General features: G+C 42.0%; 4 protein-coding genes across 6 annotated transcripts; 3 read left to right on the top strand and 1 right to left on the bottom strand.

Moving 5' to 3' along the window:
- Nucleotides 1–202: 202 nt before the first annotated feature.
- On the top strand, nucleotides 203–1,249 carry LOC106750917 (adhesive plaque matrix protein 2-like). The gene is made up of 3 exons (XM_014631562.1): nucleotides 203–235; nucleotides 650–781; nucleotides 1,024–1,249. Exons 1-3 carry the CDS (start codon nucleotides 232–234, stop codon nucleotides 1,086–1,088), a joined length of 201 nt encoding a protein of 66 aa, XP_014487048.1. The 5' UTR covers nucleotides 203–231; the 3' UTR covers nucleotides 1,089–1,249.
- Nucleotides 1,250–2,197: 948 nt separating this feature from the next.
- Nucleotides 2,198–9,482, bottom strand: LOC106750915 (cold shock domain-containing protein E1). The gene is made up of 11 exons (XM_014631557.1): nucleotides 9,391–9,482; nucleotides 6,752–8,088; nucleotides 6,478–6,654; nucleotides 6,195–6,385; nucleotides 5,898–6,108; nucleotides 5,550–5,782; nucleotides 5,160–5,421; nucleotides 4,819–5,046; nucleotides 4,503–4,708; nucleotides 3,695–4,282; nucleotides 2,198–3,041 (listed from the first exon to the last, which is right to left on the bottom strand). Exons 2-11 carry the CDS (start codon nucleotides 7,148–7,150, stop codon nucleotides 2,873–2,875), a joined length of 2,664 nt encoding a protein of 887 aa, XP_014487043.1. The 5' UTR covers nucleotides 7,151–8,088; nucleotides 9,391–9,482; the 3' UTR covers nucleotides 2,198–2,872.
- Nucleotides 9,483–9,566: 84 nt separating this feature from the next.
- LOC106750916 (ataxin-3-like) lies at nucleotides 9,567–13,861 on the top strand. 3 transcript variants are annotated; one of them, XM_014631559.1, is made up of 7 exons: nucleotides 9,567–9,653; nucleotides 10,498–10,609; nucleotides 10,719–10,845; nucleotides 10,927–11,091; nucleotides 11,718–11,854; nucleotides 12,098–12,252; nucleotides 12,334–12,977. In XM_014631559.1, the coding sequence occupies exons 3-7, from the start codon at nucleotides 10,822–10,824 to the stop codon at nucleotides 12,975–12,977; spliced, it is 1,125 nt and encodes a 374-aa protein (XP_014487045.1). In that variant the 5' UTR covers nucleotides 9,567–9,653; nucleotides 10,498–10,609; nucleotides 10,719–10,821. The 3 variants fall into 3 exon arrangements, with proteins under 3 accessions (XP_014487045.1, XP_014487047.1, XP_014487046.1); XM_014631561.1 differs by lacking the exons at nucleotides 9,567–9,653; nucleotides 10,498–10,609 and having other exon boundaries at nucleotides 10,623–10,845; nucleotides 10,997–11,091; nucleotides 12,334–13,861; XM_014631560.1 differs by lacking the exons at nucleotides 9,567–9,653; nucleotides 10,498–10,609 and having other exon boundaries at nucleotides 10,623–10,845; nucleotides 12,334–13,861.
- Nucleotides 13,862–15,353: 1,492 nt separating this feature from the next.
- LOC106750914 (SRSF protein kinase 3) lies at nucleotides 15,354–20,920 on the top strand. The gene is made up of 6 exons (XM_014631556.1): nucleotides 15,354–15,917; nucleotides 16,636–16,849; nucleotides 16,931–17,246; nucleotides 17,730–18,308; nucleotides 18,394–18,688; nucleotides 19,067–20,920. Exons 1-6 carry the CDS (start codon nucleotides 15,703–15,705, stop codon nucleotides 19,356–19,358), a joined length of 1,911 nt encoding a protein of 636 aa, XP_014487042.1. The 5' UTR covers nucleotides 15,354–15,702; the 3' UTR covers nucleotides 19,359–20,920.
- The last annotated feature ends 6 nt before the right edge of the window (nucleotides 20,921–20,926 follow it).

The following is a 20,926-nucleotide window of genomic DNA, read 5'->3' as shown; positions in this document are numbered from 1 at the left end:
ATCGGAAAGAACATGCCAAGTATGGTTTCAGCGATTTAAGATTGGTGATTTTGATGTCAATGATAAAAAACGCTCAGGCCAACCGAAAAAGTTTGAAGACACCGATTTGCAGGCATTATTGGACGAAAACTCTACTCAAACGCTCCAAGAATTGTCTGCAGCATTAAATGTTACTCCGATGGCTGTTTCCAAACGTCTACATGCAATGGGAAAAATTCAAAAGGAGGGAAAATGGGTACCACACGAATTAACCGCAAATGTGTACATCGAACATAACGTTTCCTTTCATCATAGATAAACTGAAAGAAACATCGCTCGTATATACACAGAAAAAGTGCTAAATTCGAGTAAATAATTAATCCAACACCCCTTAGCGAATTTTTACTTGGATCAAGTAATATTTACCTGATCCAAGTAAAATATTTTCCAAGTAATCTAATAATTAAAAATATTATTTATAGTATATATAAAATATACTATAAAAATATATGGTAAAATATCATCCAAGTAAAATTAACTTAATACACGTAAAAATGTTTCAAGCACTTTTTTTTCTGTGCAATATTCAAATCTGAAACCAACGAAATTACATCGGCACCGATCTCCACTGAATTATTTTCATACATGCGCTCCGTTTCTCTCGTTGCAGGAAGACGTAGCGATTTCTGTTCACGATCGAGGCCTTGTCAGAACGAGGGCTCGTGTTCTCAAATATCGTCGGAGCCCGGATTCAAATGTCGCTGCGAGGGAACCGGATTCTTCGGCACTTACTGCGAGATACGTTAGTATAAACTTCTCCGATGACGGTGAACGGCATATAGGATTAGTAAGTGGACATCTCGGTGGAGGATAAAAACGACGTATATTTATATCGAACACCTAAGTCGTCGCATATTTTCTTTCTTTTCTCTTTTTTTTTCTTTCCTTCTTTTTTCGAGCTTCTGCGAAACGCTGTTACGATAACGCAGAGGAGAGAGCGGAGAGAGAAAAAGAAAATGAACGCAAACGATTTCTGTGTTACAGCCTGTCCGAAGACGAACAATCCACACTTCCAAGGACAGTTCCCATACGAGTGCATCGTGATCTAATAATCTCGGGTACTTCTTCATCTCTCTCGTCTGATTGAATTCGTTCTTTTTTTTTTAATATGATACATACGTACAAAAAGGAAAGAAACGCATTTTCACAAAACATATTTACACACATCTTTGTACATACATAATAAATGTTAAAACCAGACGGCACACCATCACGGCACTTCATCTCCCCGCTATTCTCTTTACATCCCGTTTCCGAAGGTAGGCATGATTGTTTTGTACTTAAAACGTTTCGCGAATCGTCGTGCAAGTACATCGTCACGAACCGTTAAAAATAGCCCCGTGTAACTTCGAGATCTCGTGGAAAGTAGTAGTAGATGTATTATTTCGATGCTTCCACTGTTTATTCATCAATAATTTTACAATATGTATGCACATGATGTGTTGGATCCATGAGATTTTTTTTTCCTTTTTTTTCTCTTCTTCTTTCGAAACAAACGTTTAGTTTGTATCGTGCTTGTGTTGTTTTACGTACTTTACGTTATTTTTACGTTATTTCTCTCGCATACCTCTACGATAATGCCACATGTACCTCGTTTATCGTTCACAGATGGCAAAACTTATAAAACGCGAACCACCTGCTCTTTACATAGATGGTTCTTTTTTTTCTTTTCTTTTTTTTTGTAATTTTCACCGTGTCCACAGAATCCGTAATACTAATTTGATTTCGACAACACGAGACTGCATCAGGAACTTAACGACATGTACATATATATATTTATATATAATATATTATCTAAGACAAAACACAGTTGGCCAGTTGTAACTTTTTTTTCACCTTTTCCTTTTTACAAATTCATAGACGTATCTTCAACGGAGAGTGGACTCGATATCGTAATTCATTGTAACAGAACACCCCGCTTCTAAGAAAAAAACGCGATAAAATTATTATACATCCAATTTCAGCGAAGGATCCGTAACGCAAACCGTACCTTCCTCGATTTCACCATCGATATCGCGCGCATCAATACCTGCGTTTGCAATATAATTCTCGTTTCCTTCCTCTCTGTTTCACTTATCCGTCGTAAATTCATGTTACGTAAGCGTATACGTAAGGTAAAACTAGTAGTTCGAAGGAAATCATATAAATAAAAGTTGCGTATCAACGTGTAGGTATATTTTTTTTCTTTTTTTTTATAAAGACAGACAGAACGTCGTCATTAGAACATACAAACAGGCAGGTTGTCAGCGGTCCAAACTTCTACGTAACCTGGGATCTATTTCTGTATTCTGCATCTCTCGAACAGAATCAATTGATATATCGGCCGAATTCCTCTATCAAAGAAGTAATATTCTAGTAAAAAAATTTCGACGATTCCTACAAACTATTGATTATCTCAAAGAAAGTAACATCAAATAGACGAATAGTTTAGCGGTAAATTCATGAAGATGAGGCAAAATTAATCAAGAGAGCGTTATCGGAGTAAGTCCTAACGTTATATTCGAAGATTAAACAAACTGTTCCTCCCTGTTCGTTTTCTCCCCTTATGAGATGATAAAATGAGTCGTTGTTCTTTTTTTTTTCATTTTTTTTCCTTTTTTCTTCCTTTACTTTTATACTCTCTTCGCCGGCCTTCGATCACCATCCAGTTTTACTGATTATTATCATTATAATTATTGTTGTCACATTAGTCTGAATTTGGCAAACGTTTACGATCATGCTTACAATAATAATCTCGGTATCGAAGTGTGTGTACGGACTAAAAACAAATAATGTAGATTACAATTTGGATAATCGATAACCCCGTCTCTCTCTCTCTCTCTCTCATGGCGCATTACTCCTCTATGGCACCAGGAGTGTGCTGGCATCTTTCCTGGCTGAAGCCGCGCGTGCCATCAGGTCCTCTTGGTTGCCTGACTACAGTCAATTTTGGGCCCGTGTCTTCCATAGATATAGTACGCAATCGGCTTATCAGACGCTCTGGTCGCTGCTGGACCGCGTCACTGTTAATAATATAAATTCCTAACTAAAACTGTACATATTTTATATCTATCTAAAAACATGTTACTCTCCTCTACCAATATATTTTATTTTATACGTATTATACTTTGTTTCTACCAAAATCTTTTAGCCTATGTTTAACACTCAGACTGCCACGTCACTCATAGGTAACGGTTTTAATATAACCGAAATAAGAATAATTTTGTTAACTATTTATATTAAATGAGAACGATAAAATATAATTTATACGCAATAATACTAATGTAAAAAACAAAATTAACACTATATATATTTATTATAAAATAATCAAACTTATAATTTTCATGATATCTTGGGAAGCAATCTATACATAATTGTGATTGTTACATCAATTTTCCAAGAGTATTTACATTAGATAACATATATATGAGATATAGAATACGTATGGAAGAATAGAAGTAGATATGATCATCCTTTCATTGGACAAATGGTTTGTTTTGCACTTTGACTGTATACTATATATACGCGTTGCGACTTTGGAACCCGTGGACTTTCCGTTGGAAAGTAGCTGGGCAGTCTAAGTGCTAAGTGTGACATTTTTCTCTTCCGTTTACTCGTACGATATGCTATGAGACGGTATGAGGACAGTGCATGTTCATTGTTCGTGTCAACTCACCTCAATCGAGTCACGTTGCAGGCCGAAGACTTTCCGGTGCGTTGATTTGTAACCAAGACGAATTCCACCGAATCGCCCGGTTGTAACGTGGCGTGATCCCGAACCTCACTTATGTGGAAGAATAGCTTCTTACCCTCGTCGACCTCGTAGGCGAGAAAGCCGAACGGGCCCTTCACCGCATCCACGGTCGCTCTTCTCTTTTTCCTGACGGCTACGATGTTGCACGCGTGACCGGCTGTATCCACCTGCAGTTGCACAGGATCGCCAGCCTGCAACAGCTCCCGTTTGTTGGACAATCCCATGATCCCGAATTCGTATTCCTGCGTCTCCTCGTCCTCATTAGTAGGATTGATCTTGATCAGACCGGCGTATTCGGTCTGCTCGGGATTCGCGCTTCGCAACGGCCGTATGACGGTACCGTCGAGCACCTCGCTGACCGACGTCGGCCTGGGAATACTCCCACGGGGCACCAATTTAACATGATCAGCTGCTACGCAACCACCGGAACCTCTTCCATTACCGGAACTACTAATTGTACATTCGATATCGGCTCCCAGTTCCAACGTACTAGCATCTCCCTCGAAATTACTGCGAATGAAACATTTAATCGGACTCGTCACTCTTCGCATTAAGCGCGTGTTTTAGAAGCTCCGGTAAGCCGGTGAGACGGTGTAACCGCTTATAAATAATAAGTGAAACGATTACTCATCCCAGACGACTGTATATGTTATTATTGATAAGCCTAATATATATACATACACACTCATCGTACATTACGAAAATCGTGATACAAAAGTACAGTTCTCACCTGTAGTGGAAAAATATCTCTTTATCGTGATTTACTGTCTCAATAAAGCCAAATCCGTCCTTAAGAGCAGCAATAAAACCTTGACAAACTTGTCCGTTTGATTTTTTGTTTGTATTTTGAATTTTCTCACCAGCAGCATTTATTAAAAATATGTTAACAGCAACAAGTTCTTTATTTCGTTTTACTTGACAAATACTGAACATCACCTGCAAATCAAGTTTATTTACAGTAAGATACGCGAAGAACATGTATCTTCCTTAAAAAGGGATCAAGCATCACCAGTTTGCAAGCGTAATTAATTTTGTGTAAAGTTTACCTTATCATTCAATTTCGGAATATTTTTAGAGTCGCAATCTTTAGAGAAGAAAATAATACTCTTCTGTTGGCCGTAACCGATGAGGCCAGGTTCGACTGAACTTGTGTCCTGTATTACAGTACCTAATATATCCGTCTCTATAATAGTTTCAAATTGTACGGTACCAACTGGCAAATGTTTCAGCCTAATAGCACTTTGTCGATTATTCGAGAATGATGATGAAGGGTCCTTGCAGGGAGAGAGAAAAAAAGAGAGCGATAGAGAGATACGGAACAGTGTAAATTGCAATAATACTTAGAAATGCCGTTAAATGTTACGTCCACACTTGTTGTTGTACTCACTTGTATGATTGTAAATTCAACTTCATCCCCTACACTAATTTCTCTATCAACATCGAGAACCTCGTTAAAGTGAAAGAAAAGTCTCGCATCTCGATCTACACAACGAATAAAGCCAAATCCGTCCTTAAGAGCGGCGATAATACCTTGCTCCCGTCTTTCTCCGGACACAGTGAAAGATTCTGGTAATAACAATATCTCTGTAGCCCTTTTAAGCTGATCTCTAGTGTCCGTTGCAATACGAAACTGAACCCAGTCCCCATGCCTGTCACAGAAGGCAAAATTTGCTCTTACAGATTGGCACTTACTCAGACAAGTTCAATGTCGTCTCTTAAAAAGGGGGCAAAGTAAAAGGAAAAGATAATATTTTCGTAATTCATGTACACACGTTACCTAAGTGTAAAATCTCCTTTTTGATCCTTATCACCAAAGGGTACTTCAACCTCAGAATGATCTTCACTGTCTCTGTATCGGATACGTCCAGGTAACGGGTCATTTTGATGACGAGCTGCAGTACCTCTCTCCAAAGGTTTCAACACTTGCCCCTTTACCACTTCATTGCTGACTTCTTCAAATACGATCGAGCCCGGTGGTAACTTCGTAATGTTGCAAGCTACTTCTTTTCCCTGCAACATTACATTTTTCATTTTCTACTGTATTATATTATACGTATGTATGTCTATATGTATGAGTATATAAACGGATATTTTTTGTTTCGAAAAGCTTTCATCTCTCGCTTACATTGCGTGTCTGTATTATAAATTCCACATCGTCTCCTAGCCTCAGTTCTTCTTTCATCGACTTGGCCTCACTAAAGTGGAAGAATATCTCCTTAACTACGTCGGCACGCTCAATGAAACCAAAATTCTCCTTCATTGAGCACACCACCCCGCGATAACGAACCGGATGTGCTGGGTTCTCCAGCCTTACATGACACGCGCCCAAGTTTCCTCTAGAATTTGCGTTGACGTACAAGAAATGTCACAGCGATTTACGCAACTTCACATTAGATGCTGACGACTGATATAATCAACGTACCGTTGATTGGTAGCAATTTGAAATGACACTTTATCACCGGCACGCAAAGTGACGTTTCCTTCGACATCATCTTTGGTATATGGCAGAAAAAAGCATTCTCCTCGATTTTCATAACTGATACGTCCTTGTGAGTCTCCGCTCGCTTGTAATTCGGTTGTTACATTACCGATGCATCGTTGATCACCTAATGCCTGAAAAGAAATCATATATCCGTGTGTATCTATTGATCAATGTTTCTGACTAGACTACTCGCCATTGAAATTATTATCAATATTCTACTAACCACTGGAGCGATTTTGCTAACGGTGCTAGCAATGGGCTTGCCCGTTCGCCGATCGTAAGTCATTTCAAACTCCACCGGATCTCCGATCTTCAAATGCTCTATGTTACCACTAAATTGGCTAAAATGAAAAAACAGTCTTGCCTGTCTTTCACAGCATTGTATGAATCCGTAAGAATGCTGTCAAACAAAGGTTGAAGTTGTGTGAAAATTAGTATCATTTTTATTCAGATTGCGAAGAACGGTAAGGTTCAATGTCACCCACACGGTCACTCACCAATAATTTCTCGATTATTCCAGTTTCTCGCGTCCCTTGATTCGCAGACTGATCCTGATAGGAAGGATTATTAGCTGCAGGTTCACCAGTGTAACCGGCATTCGTCTCCATGCCCGTGAATTCAAATGGAAATCTCGTGGCGCCGTTGCGCGGTGAAGTTTGTGCGCCGGGATAATTTCCATAGTTAGTAGTAGTAGAATTTTTACCGCATCCGGGAGGTGAACCCATATAGTGATCACCACTGTAGTTGGTACCGTTTCGGTAATTGTTAGTCGTTGGCTGATGAGATCCCGTTATGGCTTTAGGACTTGGTATAGCCATAGACTTATAGTCAAGTATTGCTGGGTCAGAGTTCATGATTGGCGGCTGGAACGTTTTCCACTGAGGATTGCTGGACATTGTCTTCTCGATTTGCGCAGTGCTTGTATGTGTGTTATGTTTATATGTGTGTATGTGTGTATGTAATATTTATGTATAATTTAGATCTTCTTTTCTCTTGAAAGAATTACTTAATTCCCCTTTATGTTCGCACTTCTGTTTCACCACGATATATATATATACTTATATTTAGAAATTTTTAGTCTTTTCAATTATTTAAATGTTAACATAGATATCACAGAACGGTTCTTGGTACCTTATGTCTTTGTTCACTATTATAATGTTACAAGAACTTAATGAAGAGGAAGAGTGGCTCCTTGAAATGCCGCAGAAATGCAGGCTTCTTCGTGACCAGGAAGTGGAAGTGAGGTCTCTTCAAACGTATTTCAACGCGTATCGTGAATTATTTATCGGAGAGTACCGCGGTAGCTCGACACGAACTTGGCACTCCTTGAACGCAGATACGGATGTTCTATCAACCAAGCGGAGCAGCACAATCTCAGCCGCAATCACAATCACGGTCACTGTATTGGCTCACCTATCTCTTGCTCACAAGGCTTGTTGTGTGTACACAATATACAAATGAACGATGCAGTTAATGCTGATTTATGAATTAATACAAGTACAAAATCTTAGCACACCATATACTGTCGATACTTTCCATACGTATATGCTTGAATATTATAACAACTGTTTGATAAATACTCAATTTAGCGTGCACTAGAATAACTGTGTTCTTCTTAAACATCAGTCATCCTTTATAAAAGGAGTAAATCAAAAACATAGGAGATTTAAAGGATAAATGTTGACTTGAAAATCCTCAGATGTCTTCAATGCGTGCTGAGTGTGATTGTGTTCTTCCGATATTTCTATAGTAGCGTTTCCTTCTTCAGCTTTTAAATGTGGAATTTACAGTGAGCCTTGGTTTCAGAAGTGTCCTAAACTAACAATTACACAAGCTGCAAAAAGAAAAAGAGACAATTGTGAAGAAGTTGAAGGATCATATTTCAAATACAAGATATATCTAATTTATCATACAATAATTGCGATTCTTGTTATCAAAATACTGGAATGTATAGGATATACGATGCTTTATCTTTAAGCAATATCATATCTCATGATATAAGCTGAGTTAAACACACACAGGATAAAAGTATTTAGCAAAAATGATTAGATAATAAACAAATTTGATACTCAATATGCAAAGAAATATTATTTGTACGAAATTTTCTGAAAAAAAAAATTAATATTACAATTTTTATTATCCAATGCATAGAATAATTGTATTATTGTAACTACGTAAGAATAAGAAAAAAATAAGTAAAGAGACTATGAAGATCCTATCATGTAATATACACAGGACAATCTTAGTCAAAAGCATTAATGCAGAAACACAAAGAATTCAATCATTATACGCGGATCTTAAATGCAGATAACTGCATATATTATATATGCGCATAGGTTACGTTATCTCTGCAGAAGACGGCAGGGTAAGTTTCTTTTTCTTTTTTTTTCGATGGAAAAAGTCTCCGAGCGAACAAAGCGAAAATAATTACGCTCTTATATCCATAGTGCTCTACGGCGGGAGAGGAGCGCGCTCCTTTTCCGATAATCTGACAATTCGGCATTTAACTCGGCGTACCGCGAAACGTACTGTTTCATATCGTTATGTGTTGCCCACATGATCGCTGCAAAATTGCGTGTAACGCGACATTCCACGTTGCCGCGGCATTGCGTGGACACGGTCGTGAATCATCCGTGATCACGAGTCTCACGAAGTCTGCGATCTCGACCGACCCTCGCGCACAGGGCGCTATCGCCGATTATTGTTACGCCGAGTGTTGGGAGAATTCGGTAAGGGGGTAGCGGCGATCCGCGGCTGATACGCGCGAGATACGGGCTCGATAATGGTGGATCGGTGGACGGACGACGATCGGCCGCGCTCGGGTCCGGTCATTTCGAGGATCCCTCTCTCTCTCTCTCTCTCTCCCTCCGCCGTTTCGGCCGGAGGAGCAACGGTCAAGTCGTATTATCATTTGCGCTCGCCGCGGTTACGAGGCTCTGACTTTTTTATGAGGTCGCGGGCCGCCTCTCTTATCTCGTCGCGCGCGCGGAGCCGCGGGTTATTCGGCGCGTCCGCGCCACCGAATCGGCCGAACATTAGCACGCTCGTCAGCGTGGAATCGCGCCGATCCGGCTGACGCGCTTTTCTACACGAGGCTCGCAATAGTACGGCGGTAAGAAGGCTTTTCAAGACTCACCACGACACAGCACAGCACTGACGACATGCCGCCATGTTGAATGTCAACATTCAGCATTCGGGTACGCACACACGGGCAGCCGCCAACACGTAGGCAGCCCGGTGGCGCTTTAAAGTCCAATCCACACACAACGGCGATCGAGACGATCGACGTTTTTCAACGTCGTCGATGAGCGCAGGGTGAACACTTTCTTACAACCAATGAAATTTCCTCGCCGAAGCTGAAGGCATTTTAATTCATGGCCCGAGAAAACAAGTCTATAAGTACGTAATATTATTTAATAAGTGATATTTCTGGAATATTAATAGATGATTATGTCCAGCTCTAATAATATTTAAAAATAATATTATCTAATATTATTGTAATATTATATTGTTTTTTATTTCAAATGTATTACACAATACCAATTATTTTATTATATAAATAAGGTCGAAATAATTTTGTGTAAAAATACTTTTTATACTAAAAAAATTATATATATATTTCTATATTATTATTTTATTTTTTTTATATTTAAGAACATTTTTATAATATGCCGAGAATATTATGTGAAGTGGACATATAACATCAATAAAGCATTCCTATAATATAAAAATTTTTAGAATATTAAAAGAATGTTATGTTAATATTTAATAACATCCATATAATATTTTAGGAATATTACGCGCTTATAAGGTATTATTCAGATACAAGTTATAGATAGTTTTTAGCTCCTACAAGGAAATTTCATTGGCTGTAAGACACACAACCATATACCTGTTCTTTCCCATACAGCACAAAAGCTTACAGCGCACTTGCTTACTTGCTGCAAGCTTCTGTTTAGCTGAAGTAAGTTGCACTTTTTGCTGTAAAGCGAAGCAAGTATATAACTTAACGTTGAGATGAGAATACGAAATTCCAGTGCAACACTAGTTCAGCTACAAAGAATAGTCATTGATCCTGTTCCGAACTTTACATTTATCCTCCGCAAGTCGGAACAATCGTTCTATTCTGTATTCGCTGTCATTTTGACTAGGCGCTATATAAACGGTACGGTACCCATTCAACGAACACAACGATTATACAACCGTTGAGTAACAGTTACCTATGATTGGTGTATACTTGTAGACCTGCCAATCGCGTGCCGTCATCGTCCAGAAGTGGATCACTCAACTGTTGTGTTCACTGTACCTACTGTCCTTCCTCGTTCGTCGCGTTCATGTGCACGAGCAATGTTAACGTAAGTACAGTTACATCTGTATTTTCACGATCCCATCAGCGTAACACAATTGTTACTTGTTTATGGTTATAATCAAAAAAAAATATTTTTACGGGTGACGTTTGTGTAGTGAAATTGGCTGGAATAGGCGGAGGAACGACACATTACGATTATTATTGCGCACCTGATGCGCACGTATCCTGTGTAAACTGTGTAGTTTCACGGATCGTGAAATGGAGAGTATATTTCACGAGAAGGTAAGTACACGGCCACGGTAATTCGGACACGTCTCCGTGTAAAATAGGATCGCGCCAAACATCCTCGCCGATGTTTTGCAGCAAGAGGGATACCTATGCGCCCAGCATTGCCTGAACGCGCTTCTACAAGGCCCGTATTTTAACGCCGTAGACCTGGCGAATTTTGGACACCAGATGGACGAAGAGGAGAGAATCAGGATGGCCGAATCGGGCGTCGACAGCGAGGATTACAAGCTCTTCTTGGAGGTAAACATTACCTCGCAAGTGAAGCTTTCGAATATCACGTACATATACTGCAATAAATGATCAGAACACCACTTGCACCACAATTTGTGATTCAGGTTACGCTGAAAACGTCGCTTTTTCTCTTTGATACTTTCTTGACATAGATGTCCAAAAACACTTGGTCTTGTTATTACCTTAGCCAAGAGCCAAGCTAATATGAATAATTATGAGGGAAACGAGTTGTTATAGAATCTGACAAAGCTAACGATATATACAGATGTGAAAGTTGAAATTATACATTGCAGAAATAGTTAAGATTAATTAAATATAGCATATCATATACAGTCACAATTGTAAAGAATAGTTTATACATATGAAGATTTACACACAGATATATATCAATATATAGATATATATTAGTATACTAATATATAATATATACTATTATATATATAATATATAACTAATATATAAGTATATATTATATATTTACATATAAATATGTATTACATATTATACACAACTATAATATATACAGGTCAACTTACAATGTTTACTTATCGAGATTCTCGTTCGAAAAGAAATTATTTCCCTTCATAATTATTCAAATATATTTATAACAACAGCAAAGTGCTTCTTATGTTTAGCAACCATCGGGAAACATGGACGACAGTGGATACTTTTCAGTTCAAGTTATTAGCAGTGCTTTGAAAGTTTGGGGTTTAGAACTGATTCCATATAACAGCACGGAACCGACAGCTTTACTGGCACAGCATGATCCTTCGTAGGTTATTTGTTAATTCGTTTTCATCAGGGACCATTTGAGTTATTTTCGAACACTTTGCACTCGCAACAAGGATTTCTCTTTAAAGACTCTTCATACTTTGTAGGGTATTCATAATAACAACATAATAAATTATGTAAATCGACACATTATCAATAATCATACTTATGCATTCAGACACATATTTGAAAAAAATGCCAGATACGTTTTATAAAATGACATATAAATTGATTTGATTTTCAGACGGATGAAAGCATACATCTGTAATTACAGAGGGCACTGGTTTACAATACGAAAAATCGGAAATCAGTGGTTTAATCTAAATTCAATGCTCAGCGGTCCACAACTTATATCAAACACTTATCTTGCGATGTATCTAGCTCAATTGATTCAAGAAGGTGAGCATAAAACGAAAAGCGAATGTAACAGCGATGAGAAGACATCGCGTCAGCGATCGTTAAACACGTTTTTTCTCGCAGGCTATTCTATCTTTATTGTTAATGGTACATTTCCACAATGTCCTGCTGAGGATGTCCTTTTGAAAAATCCCGTAGTCGCGACAACGCAGAGGAACGAGAAGTTAGATTCAAAGACACAAGATTATCGTATAGGCACCAAGGCGGAAGACGACGTTATGAAAGCCGCGCTCGCGATGAGCGAAATCGAAATTCCACAGTCATCCTGCGCGGCCAGAGACCCCTCGTTTCCGCACCAACCTGAGATATCCACGGATAAGCCTCGTGAGAGGATAGTTCCTATAAGAGTCGAGGGTCTAGGGGAAGAGGAGGAAGAGGAAGTGACCGACGAGGAAGATGAGGACGACAATATGCAGTTAGCGAGGGCGTTGGAATTGAGTTTGCAGGATTGCAGAAACGATACAGACAAAACTCTTAAATTAAGGTTGGACCTGACCGACGGTAAAACGTTGACGCATTTAACGAACTCTGCGGAGGACGCGGACGAAGACGACGAGCTGAGAAAGGCGCTACAGTTGAGCCTCGAGTGCGTGACTGCCCCACCGACACCTGATCCCGAGGATCTGCGATGGCGTCGGATGAACCACTTTGGCATATACACAAACAGGACGCCGAGCAGCGAGACTCCCGCGAATTTAAATACTTAACAATAAGCACAAATTCGGCACAATCGCAGACCTTCATCTACTGTACTAGACCACTAACAACGATACCTGAAAATCTTAGGATCTAGTTGTTGGCATCGTTTGGCATATACTTGATTATAGTAAATTCTCTGCAGGGGATACGTGATATAGGTCTAAGATTCTCTTAGTCCCGATTTACAATAGCTGTAGTAAGCATTGAGCCGTAAGAAATTGACCAGTCATAATTGATTTTTCTTCTATAATTCGACCGTGATCGGTCAATTTCTTAAAACTTGCTATACCTGTTGTAGGTCGGGACTTATACATACTATCGATTTTAACGAAGTAATAGCGAAATATCCGATTTACGGTTCACGAGTGCCGTCTTTGTGAACTCAGCCCCATCTTGTTATTCGTCTGATCCGGATGAGCTTGATCAGAGTATCGCCGTATTTCGGGAAGGCAAGAAGTGACCACAATATACAGGGTGTTACGCTTCAACTTAGAAGCGTTTCAATACACTGATACAATAAGAAAAAGTTGCTTACATGGGGGTGATGATCTTTATTTTGTAGTATTGGTGAAACAAAATAATCAAAATGTAAGCTTGTCTGTGATCGCATCAAGTTAGCTGTTTTGCTTCCCCGTGATACGGCCGTGATCATCTCTACTATTTGCATCTCACATCACATCCCGTAAACTCTGTAGATGTTAATGGTCTAGTATATATGGGAGTCTGTCGCACAAACTCTGCTATTACTAAAACTGAACCTGATCGCTACATTGTAAATTATATGATTGAGTAGTTAAGCCTGGCAGGAATGTCACTTTGTATACTAATGTTATAACGATAAGAGACGTCTTCGAATGAGATAGACTAAAGATATATTTCTGATTCCTTGAGACTGAGGGGAGCTATTATTCGTGTGCCTCCTTCTCTTTCCCAACTTTGTTATACTAATCGTTCGCAGACTAAAACAAGAAAAAGAAAACAAGTGACGAGAGGCATTGAAACTTGTTTGCCATATGATTATTTAAACACAACCGAGCGTGTGTGATACGTTGGTCTAATTAATTTTTATATATCCCATTTACCCTAACGGTGCAATTATATACATAACTGTAAACCGGAGTAACGGAGTTTCGTGCTGTAAGATAGAGCGAGGAGGAAAACTGAGCGAAACTGCTGTCTCTCTCACAATCTGAAACTGCCACAAGCGAAATGTTTAGTTCGCGTAGACGTGTCATTGGTCCGAGCACGTAGAGATAGCTGCGCACCCGACCTGCGCAGCCGAAGAAAGAACGTATGTGCTATTTTGCCCGAGCAGGTATCTGAAGTTAGCCGCTACCGGATCGAACGCATCAAATCTAGGTATCCGTGCATCATGATTGTTGACGAAAAAGAAAACCAAAATGTGTTTATCGATCGACTTAATGTGACACATTAAATTTATCGATGAGATATAACCGATATGCTTCTTCCTCTTTCAACCTAACATTTTTCATCTCGCGCAAGCGGAGTTTTCAAATCGCCAAAGCCGAAAGATTTCGGACCAGAGCGAATCAATGTGTGTGTGTATGCGTGCGTGCGTGCGTATATGCGTACATCGGTTTCTAACTAGATTCGAAATCATCGAAGGGGCGCAATCGCCGTGACGGCGCGCACGTTAAAGCAACGCCATCGCGATCCCGCCGAACAGAACACGGAAAATCCACTGAGGTAAGGCAATGTACGCGTAATGATACGTCACTGGCGTGCACTGTCCCCGCGAGTATCAGCGAGTAAACAAAAGTAACAAAAATTTATCCGAGAGAGAGAGAGAGAGATCATCCTCCGCCTGCTCAGGGCCCGTCTACTGCCACGGCGCGAAAAGGAGCGTGTACTCGATCGACGTGTGCACGCTCGAGGACCGCCGGCCGCTAACGGGAGAGAGAAGATCGCACGAGCGAGGAAGTGGTATTTCGCGAGGGGGAAGCATATTCGCGTACACAGCGCTCAACGATATAACGCCGGGCGAGCGAGCGGACGAGTCGGTCGCGCGGCAGTGGTGGTGAGGCGGCGGCGGTAGCGACGACGACGGTAGCGGTGTTGGTAGCGGCACGATTCTGTGCGGCGTCGACAACCTGCCAGTGAGGAGGCCACCCGACGACACCTGCTCTCGACGAGGAGAACGCCGCGGGAACGGACGTGCATGCGTGCGTGCGTTGCACACGCAGGGACGGACGTACGGCGACGGCCATGCTCAAACAATCGCCGAGCGTAGCGCGCGGTGCGAGAGATGCAGCGATAATAGTAAAATAGAGGAAGAGAGATAAAGGGAGAGAGAGAGAGAGTGAGAAGGAAGGACGGAAGGAAGGAGGGAGCGAGCGAGAAAGAGAGGGAGGGAGAGAGAGAGAGAGAGAGAGGCCGAGAAAGAGTGAGCAAGAGAGAGAGGACACCGATCTCCGTTCGCAGCAGCCGCGCGCGCTCGAGCCTACGAGAGGAGACGAACTAATCTCCGCGTCGAGTCGAATCGCAAATCGGACACGAGACCGCGTTATATCGGAGCGTGCGAGGGCGAGGAACACCGGAGGAGCGGCCGGAACGGGCGGAAGTGTGGGCCGTGCGTGTGCGTGCGTGCGAGCTAGCAAGCCAGCGAACGAGCGAACGAACGTGCGTAGGGCAAGGGGGTAGTAGGCAGACGGACGGTAAGCGGGCAGGGGCCCGTGTGCGGTCGAGGCTCCGAGCGGGGGCCAGTTACTCGCGATGAGCGCCAAGACGGACGTGAACAGGCGGGTGCTGGCGATCCAGGCGAAGAAGAAACGGCACAAGCCCAGTAAGCGCAAAGGCAAGGCGAACTCTCAGGGCGAGCAGGACGCGCAGTCGTCCAAGGGGCCGCGCGGTCAGGTGGCGGCCGCCGCCGCTGGATACTCCGACGGCGCCACGGCGCAGCGCTCTTATCCCAGCGACAACGGGAACAGGTAAAGTCGCGACCGGCGAAGGTGCGCCCAGCACGCGCTACCTGCCGCGCGCACCGTGTAACGTTACGTCGGGACTGGCGCTCTCGCGGTGCCAACCGTTACGCGCTCGTTTGTCCGCGTGTTTTATCGCCGCGACGAGGGTCACATGGCGCTTTCGGGGTTACGCGCGATAACGTCAAGCACGGGTCTGGCTTCGCCACGGCTTCGCCGGCTGACAGCTCGGCGATCCCGCGACTCGGCCCGCTAATCGTCGCGTCTGGAATGAGCCGTGGTTCCATTTTCTCGCCGCCGTCGCTCCGACGGGAGGTGTTACGTATAGCCACTGGGGCTGGTGTAGTACACACGATATGTCCTGTGTCTCTTCCGACCCGCTGATTCCTCGGTGCGTCTTAAACCGATATTTCACATTCACGAATGTAGTCAGGGCGTTGATTTGATTTTGAGTTGGGATTTTTAAGCCACACTGTGAAAAGCGAGATCTCTGTGGAAACTGAGCTTCCAAATTGCCAGTAGCTGATGACAGTTTATTTTTAGGGCGATGTCACGTGTCAGTTTTACTTTAATGAAACCGTAAAGCTTGGCTGTACGTTGAGACATGTTCAAGATTGAAGGTTTTTACAAATTGTGATAAACACGTGTCCACAGAGGAGTTAACTGTGAACATTCCGTGTGGATTATGGCTCCTTATTTGTATTTATGATGGATACATTTGTCGTAGATTGGAACAATGTCACAGTTCCAGCAACGAGACGATAGAGGATGACGACGAGGTGTTCAGTAGCGAGGATGAAGAGCAGGAGGACAGCAGTGACTATTGTAAAGGCGGGTACCATCCCGTGAAAATAGGAGATCTCTTTTTAAATCGGTACCATGTCACTCGTAAGCTCGGCTGGGGCCACTTCTCCACTGTATGGCTCTGCTGGGATCTGCAGGTAACGACATCTTCGTGATTACTATCAATGATCTCCTCTCTTACACTTATAAATACGGGCTGTCTTGAAAATATTCTGCAGGATAAACGCTTTGTGGCGCTTAAAGTCGTGAAATCCGCATCCCATTTCACTGAGACTGCATTGGATGAAATTAAATTATTAAAAGATGTGCGCGACACGGATCCCCCTGATCCAAAGCGCAATAAGACCGTCCAGTTGCTCAATGACTTCAAGATCAGCGGCATTAATGGTCTGCATGTTTGCATGGTATTTGAAGTGCTCGGACATAATCTTCTTAAATTGATTATCAAGTCTAACTACAGAGGAATTCCAAGAAATAACGTTAGACGCATCATCAGACAGGTCCTCGAAGGCCTCGACTATCTTCATAATAAATGTAAGACGATTGTTTCAATCACATTAGTAGTAGTAAAACTTGTATGTTTAGTGTTGTACATTTAGACATTTACATATTGATACAGCAGTGCAATAGAATGCTATAAGAAAACAATACTGTATATAATACGTACACGTAATGTATATACATATATAGTCTATATATATATATATATATATATATATATATATATATATATATATATATATATATATATATATATATATATATATATATATATATATATATATATATATATATATATATATATATATATATATATATATATATATATATATATATATNTATATATATATATATATATATATATAGAATAATTTACACACAATTGTACATATACAGAATATTAAATATTGAGAGTAATCCGATGAGAAGTATTGAGAATATCTATATGCTACAGTCACCGCAATATTGCGACATATGGAAATCCACGATTATGTAATACATCGAATTTCCTTGCAGGTAAAATTATTCATACAGACATTAAACCTGAAAATGTTCTCGTGTGCGTCGACGAAACTTACATTCGAAAATTAGCTTGCGAAGCGACGGAACTGCATTCAATGGGAGCGAAGCTGCCGGTGTCCCTGATATCGACCGCGCCGAAGGAGTTTCAGGAGCCGACTCCGAATTCGAAGATGTCCAAGAACAAGAAGAAGAAGCTGAAGAAGAAGGCCAAACGTCAGAACGAGCTCCTGAGGAAGCAGATGGAGCAGATCGAGGAGTTAGAGGAACAAAATAAGCTCGCGAACAGCACGAGAGAGAACGGGGAGGTCGAGACGAATAGCCTGGACCAGGACCTCAACACAGAGAGCATAGAGGACAATACGGAGAGCAAAGGTTCGCCCGACATCTCGGAGCCGTCCGCACCCTCTTTACACATGAACGGGGTGGACGGTTTGGCAGGCGGTGAGAAAATACAGAACCCGTCGCCCGAGCAATCCGAGAAGATGGAGAACGTGACTCTCTGCGACGTGGAGAAGAGCTGCGGTGAGGGCGTGCTGCCGCCCGATCCGGAGGATACCGACGAATGTAGCGAAGGTAGAGTGCGATCCCGTGGTCAGAAGAAGACATGGCTGCGTTTTCTCTTGTTCCGACCATCCGTTGTTCATCGTCTCATTCGCAGGTCGTAATTTAAATCCGCCGGAGAGTAAGCAACTGAAACGGGCGTCTGTGGCGCCTCTGGATCCGGCTATAGTGGAGTGCGAGGTCGACGTGAAGATAGCGGATCTCGGCAACGCGTGCTGGGTCCATAAAAAGTTTACAGACGACATTCAGACTCGTCAGTACAGGTCGTTGGAGGTCCTACTGGGATCTGGATATGACACTTCCGCGGATATATGGTCCACCGCTTGCATGGCGTTCGAATTGGCGACCGGAGATTATCTTTTTGAACCTCACAGTGGCAAGGATTACTGCAGGTGATAAATTACGAATCTTGATTGCAATTAGAGCAGACTGGCGCGGGTGACGGACGAGGAACAAGTTCCGTTTGGTAAATTTACCTGTAACTTCAGGCATAAATCCAATAAACATTCTCCGAATCTCGGTTACTCGGCTTTAGGAATCCTTTGAATAATTTATAGGAGAAATAACTGACGGAGAAATCAGATTCGTCTTCCCTTTGTTGCTTTATTTATTTCCAAGGTACGTCGATCCATTTTGATTTGTTTGGACTTCTTGGAATTGATCAAGAGCAGCTTCTTCTTTCGCTACTTGCCCCAGTCTACCGGAGCGTGTAATCGTTCTCCCTAGCGGCGCTATTTTAAGTATCCAATCTATTCCCGTTAACATTTCAGAGATGAAGATCACTTGGCTCATATTATCGAGTTGTTGGGAGAAATACCGAGACGTATCGCGCTCTCGGGTAAGAACTCGAAGATATATTTCAACAAGAAGGGCGAGCTGAAGCATATCACCGTGTTGAAGCCGTGGGGTCTGTACGAAGTGCTGACAGAAAAATACGAATGGACGCAGAGCGAAGCGCGCGAGTTCGCCGAGTTCCTAACACCAATGCTCGAGTTCAATCCGAGCATGCGAGCTACCGCAGCCGAGTGCCTGAAGCATCCGTGGCTGCAAATCAAAAAGTGATCGCGTTCTTTTTTTTTATCGTTTTACCTGTAATCCCCTCGACTCTCATCCCGGTCCTAACGCCCAGATCGCAATCGTAAAAATCGAGAGTGTGATAGGAAGCCGAGAGAAAAAAGAAAAGAAACCTGCAGGTGTCAGAGCGCGGGCGTCATCACATACATACACACACACACACACACACACAGCCACATACACACCCGCGCCGAGTCGCAATTCCGTGACCCAATTTACATACGAGTAATGGTGGTTCGAATTCCAAGAGCGCACACCACAAAACTATTTGATACACAAGACGAGAAATACGGGAACGAATTGTAACATACGTTATTATATTATAATCGCCACACGAGGGATGTCTTCGCGTATAGGGGATTGTAAACCGAGAGAGAAAGGAAGGAAAGGAGGAAAGAGAAAGAGAGAAATGTTCCAAGAGAGGACTGTTAATACCCTTTATAAATGGTGATTGACAATATCACGGAAGTCGTTCCGGGAAGTTTCTCGAGCGCAGCGAGCGAAGTGTCGCAAAATCCGAAAATCGTCCCGGAGACGGGAAGATCTTGCCACATTCCGCTGACTTTCCATAACGGCCGTGCGTGCGCGCTTCCTAACATGCAACACTCTCAAAAAGACATCGGCTGACGACCATTCGCGTAGTAGTGTTACTTACACTTGTTAAATCATATTTTTAATTAGAGATGAGAGACTTAAATTAAAGAATTTCATAGTACTTTGTTACTTTACGCATATGTCGCGCATATGTCGCATCCTATCGGTAAACCGCCGTTTAATTTAGCTACGAATATTCCAAGATTCGTGGGACCCACTCGTGATGCGCCGTGACGATACTGGCGGGCTCGGTAACGTGTTTGGTTTAAAATTAGGCCGTTCGCCTTGACTCAGTTAATATCCGTGTTATACTCTTTTTTCCCCCCCGTGCTGTACTGCGCACCGGCGGTCGCTGTAAATTCTTGCCAACAGAGACTCGAGTCGAGTAATCGCAACGAGATGCAGAAGTGGCTACTTAATTAATATTTTACGTCTACCTCAGAGTCTACGCGAGCCGTTCAGAAATACTCACGAACGCATGCACATACACACACACACACACACATACACACACGCGCGCGCAATGTGAGGCGTATCGCCGCAGGCATTCGCGTGTCAATCGAATTAGACGGACTTGTATATTGTAGATAAATTGAAAGAGAGAAAGAGAGAGTCGGTCACTAGATTCTTGGTATATACCTATCCAACGTGGGCGCTAATTGGGATAAGACGGGTACCGCGCGTTGTACAGTGTGCATCGACGACACATAACTCACCACATGCCATCTTAATAGCTAATACAAAATTGTAAAATAACTTTTCCAATTTGCATATATATATATATATATCTCGGCGGTTTAAGTAGACTATTTAAATTTTTTTTTCGCAGCGAGAACGGCGATAAGGCTGCACAATTGCTCTACAATTGCATACATGATATGATACAGCGTATGAGGGAGAAACCGCGCGCACACACACACACACACACACACACACACACACACACACACACACACACACAC

This window comes from Dinoponera quadriceps, unplaced genomic scaffold (genome assembly GCF_001313825.1).
Source record: "Dinoponera quadriceps isolate SergipeBrazil2010 unplaced genomic scaffold, ASM131382v1 scaffold4681, whole genome shotgun sequence".
Taxonomy (NCBI): Eukaryota; Metazoa; Arthropoda; class Insecta; order Hymenoptera; family Formicidae; genus Dinoponera; species Dinoponera quadriceps.
This window is presented reverse-complemented; position numbering and strand designations above follow the sequence as displayed.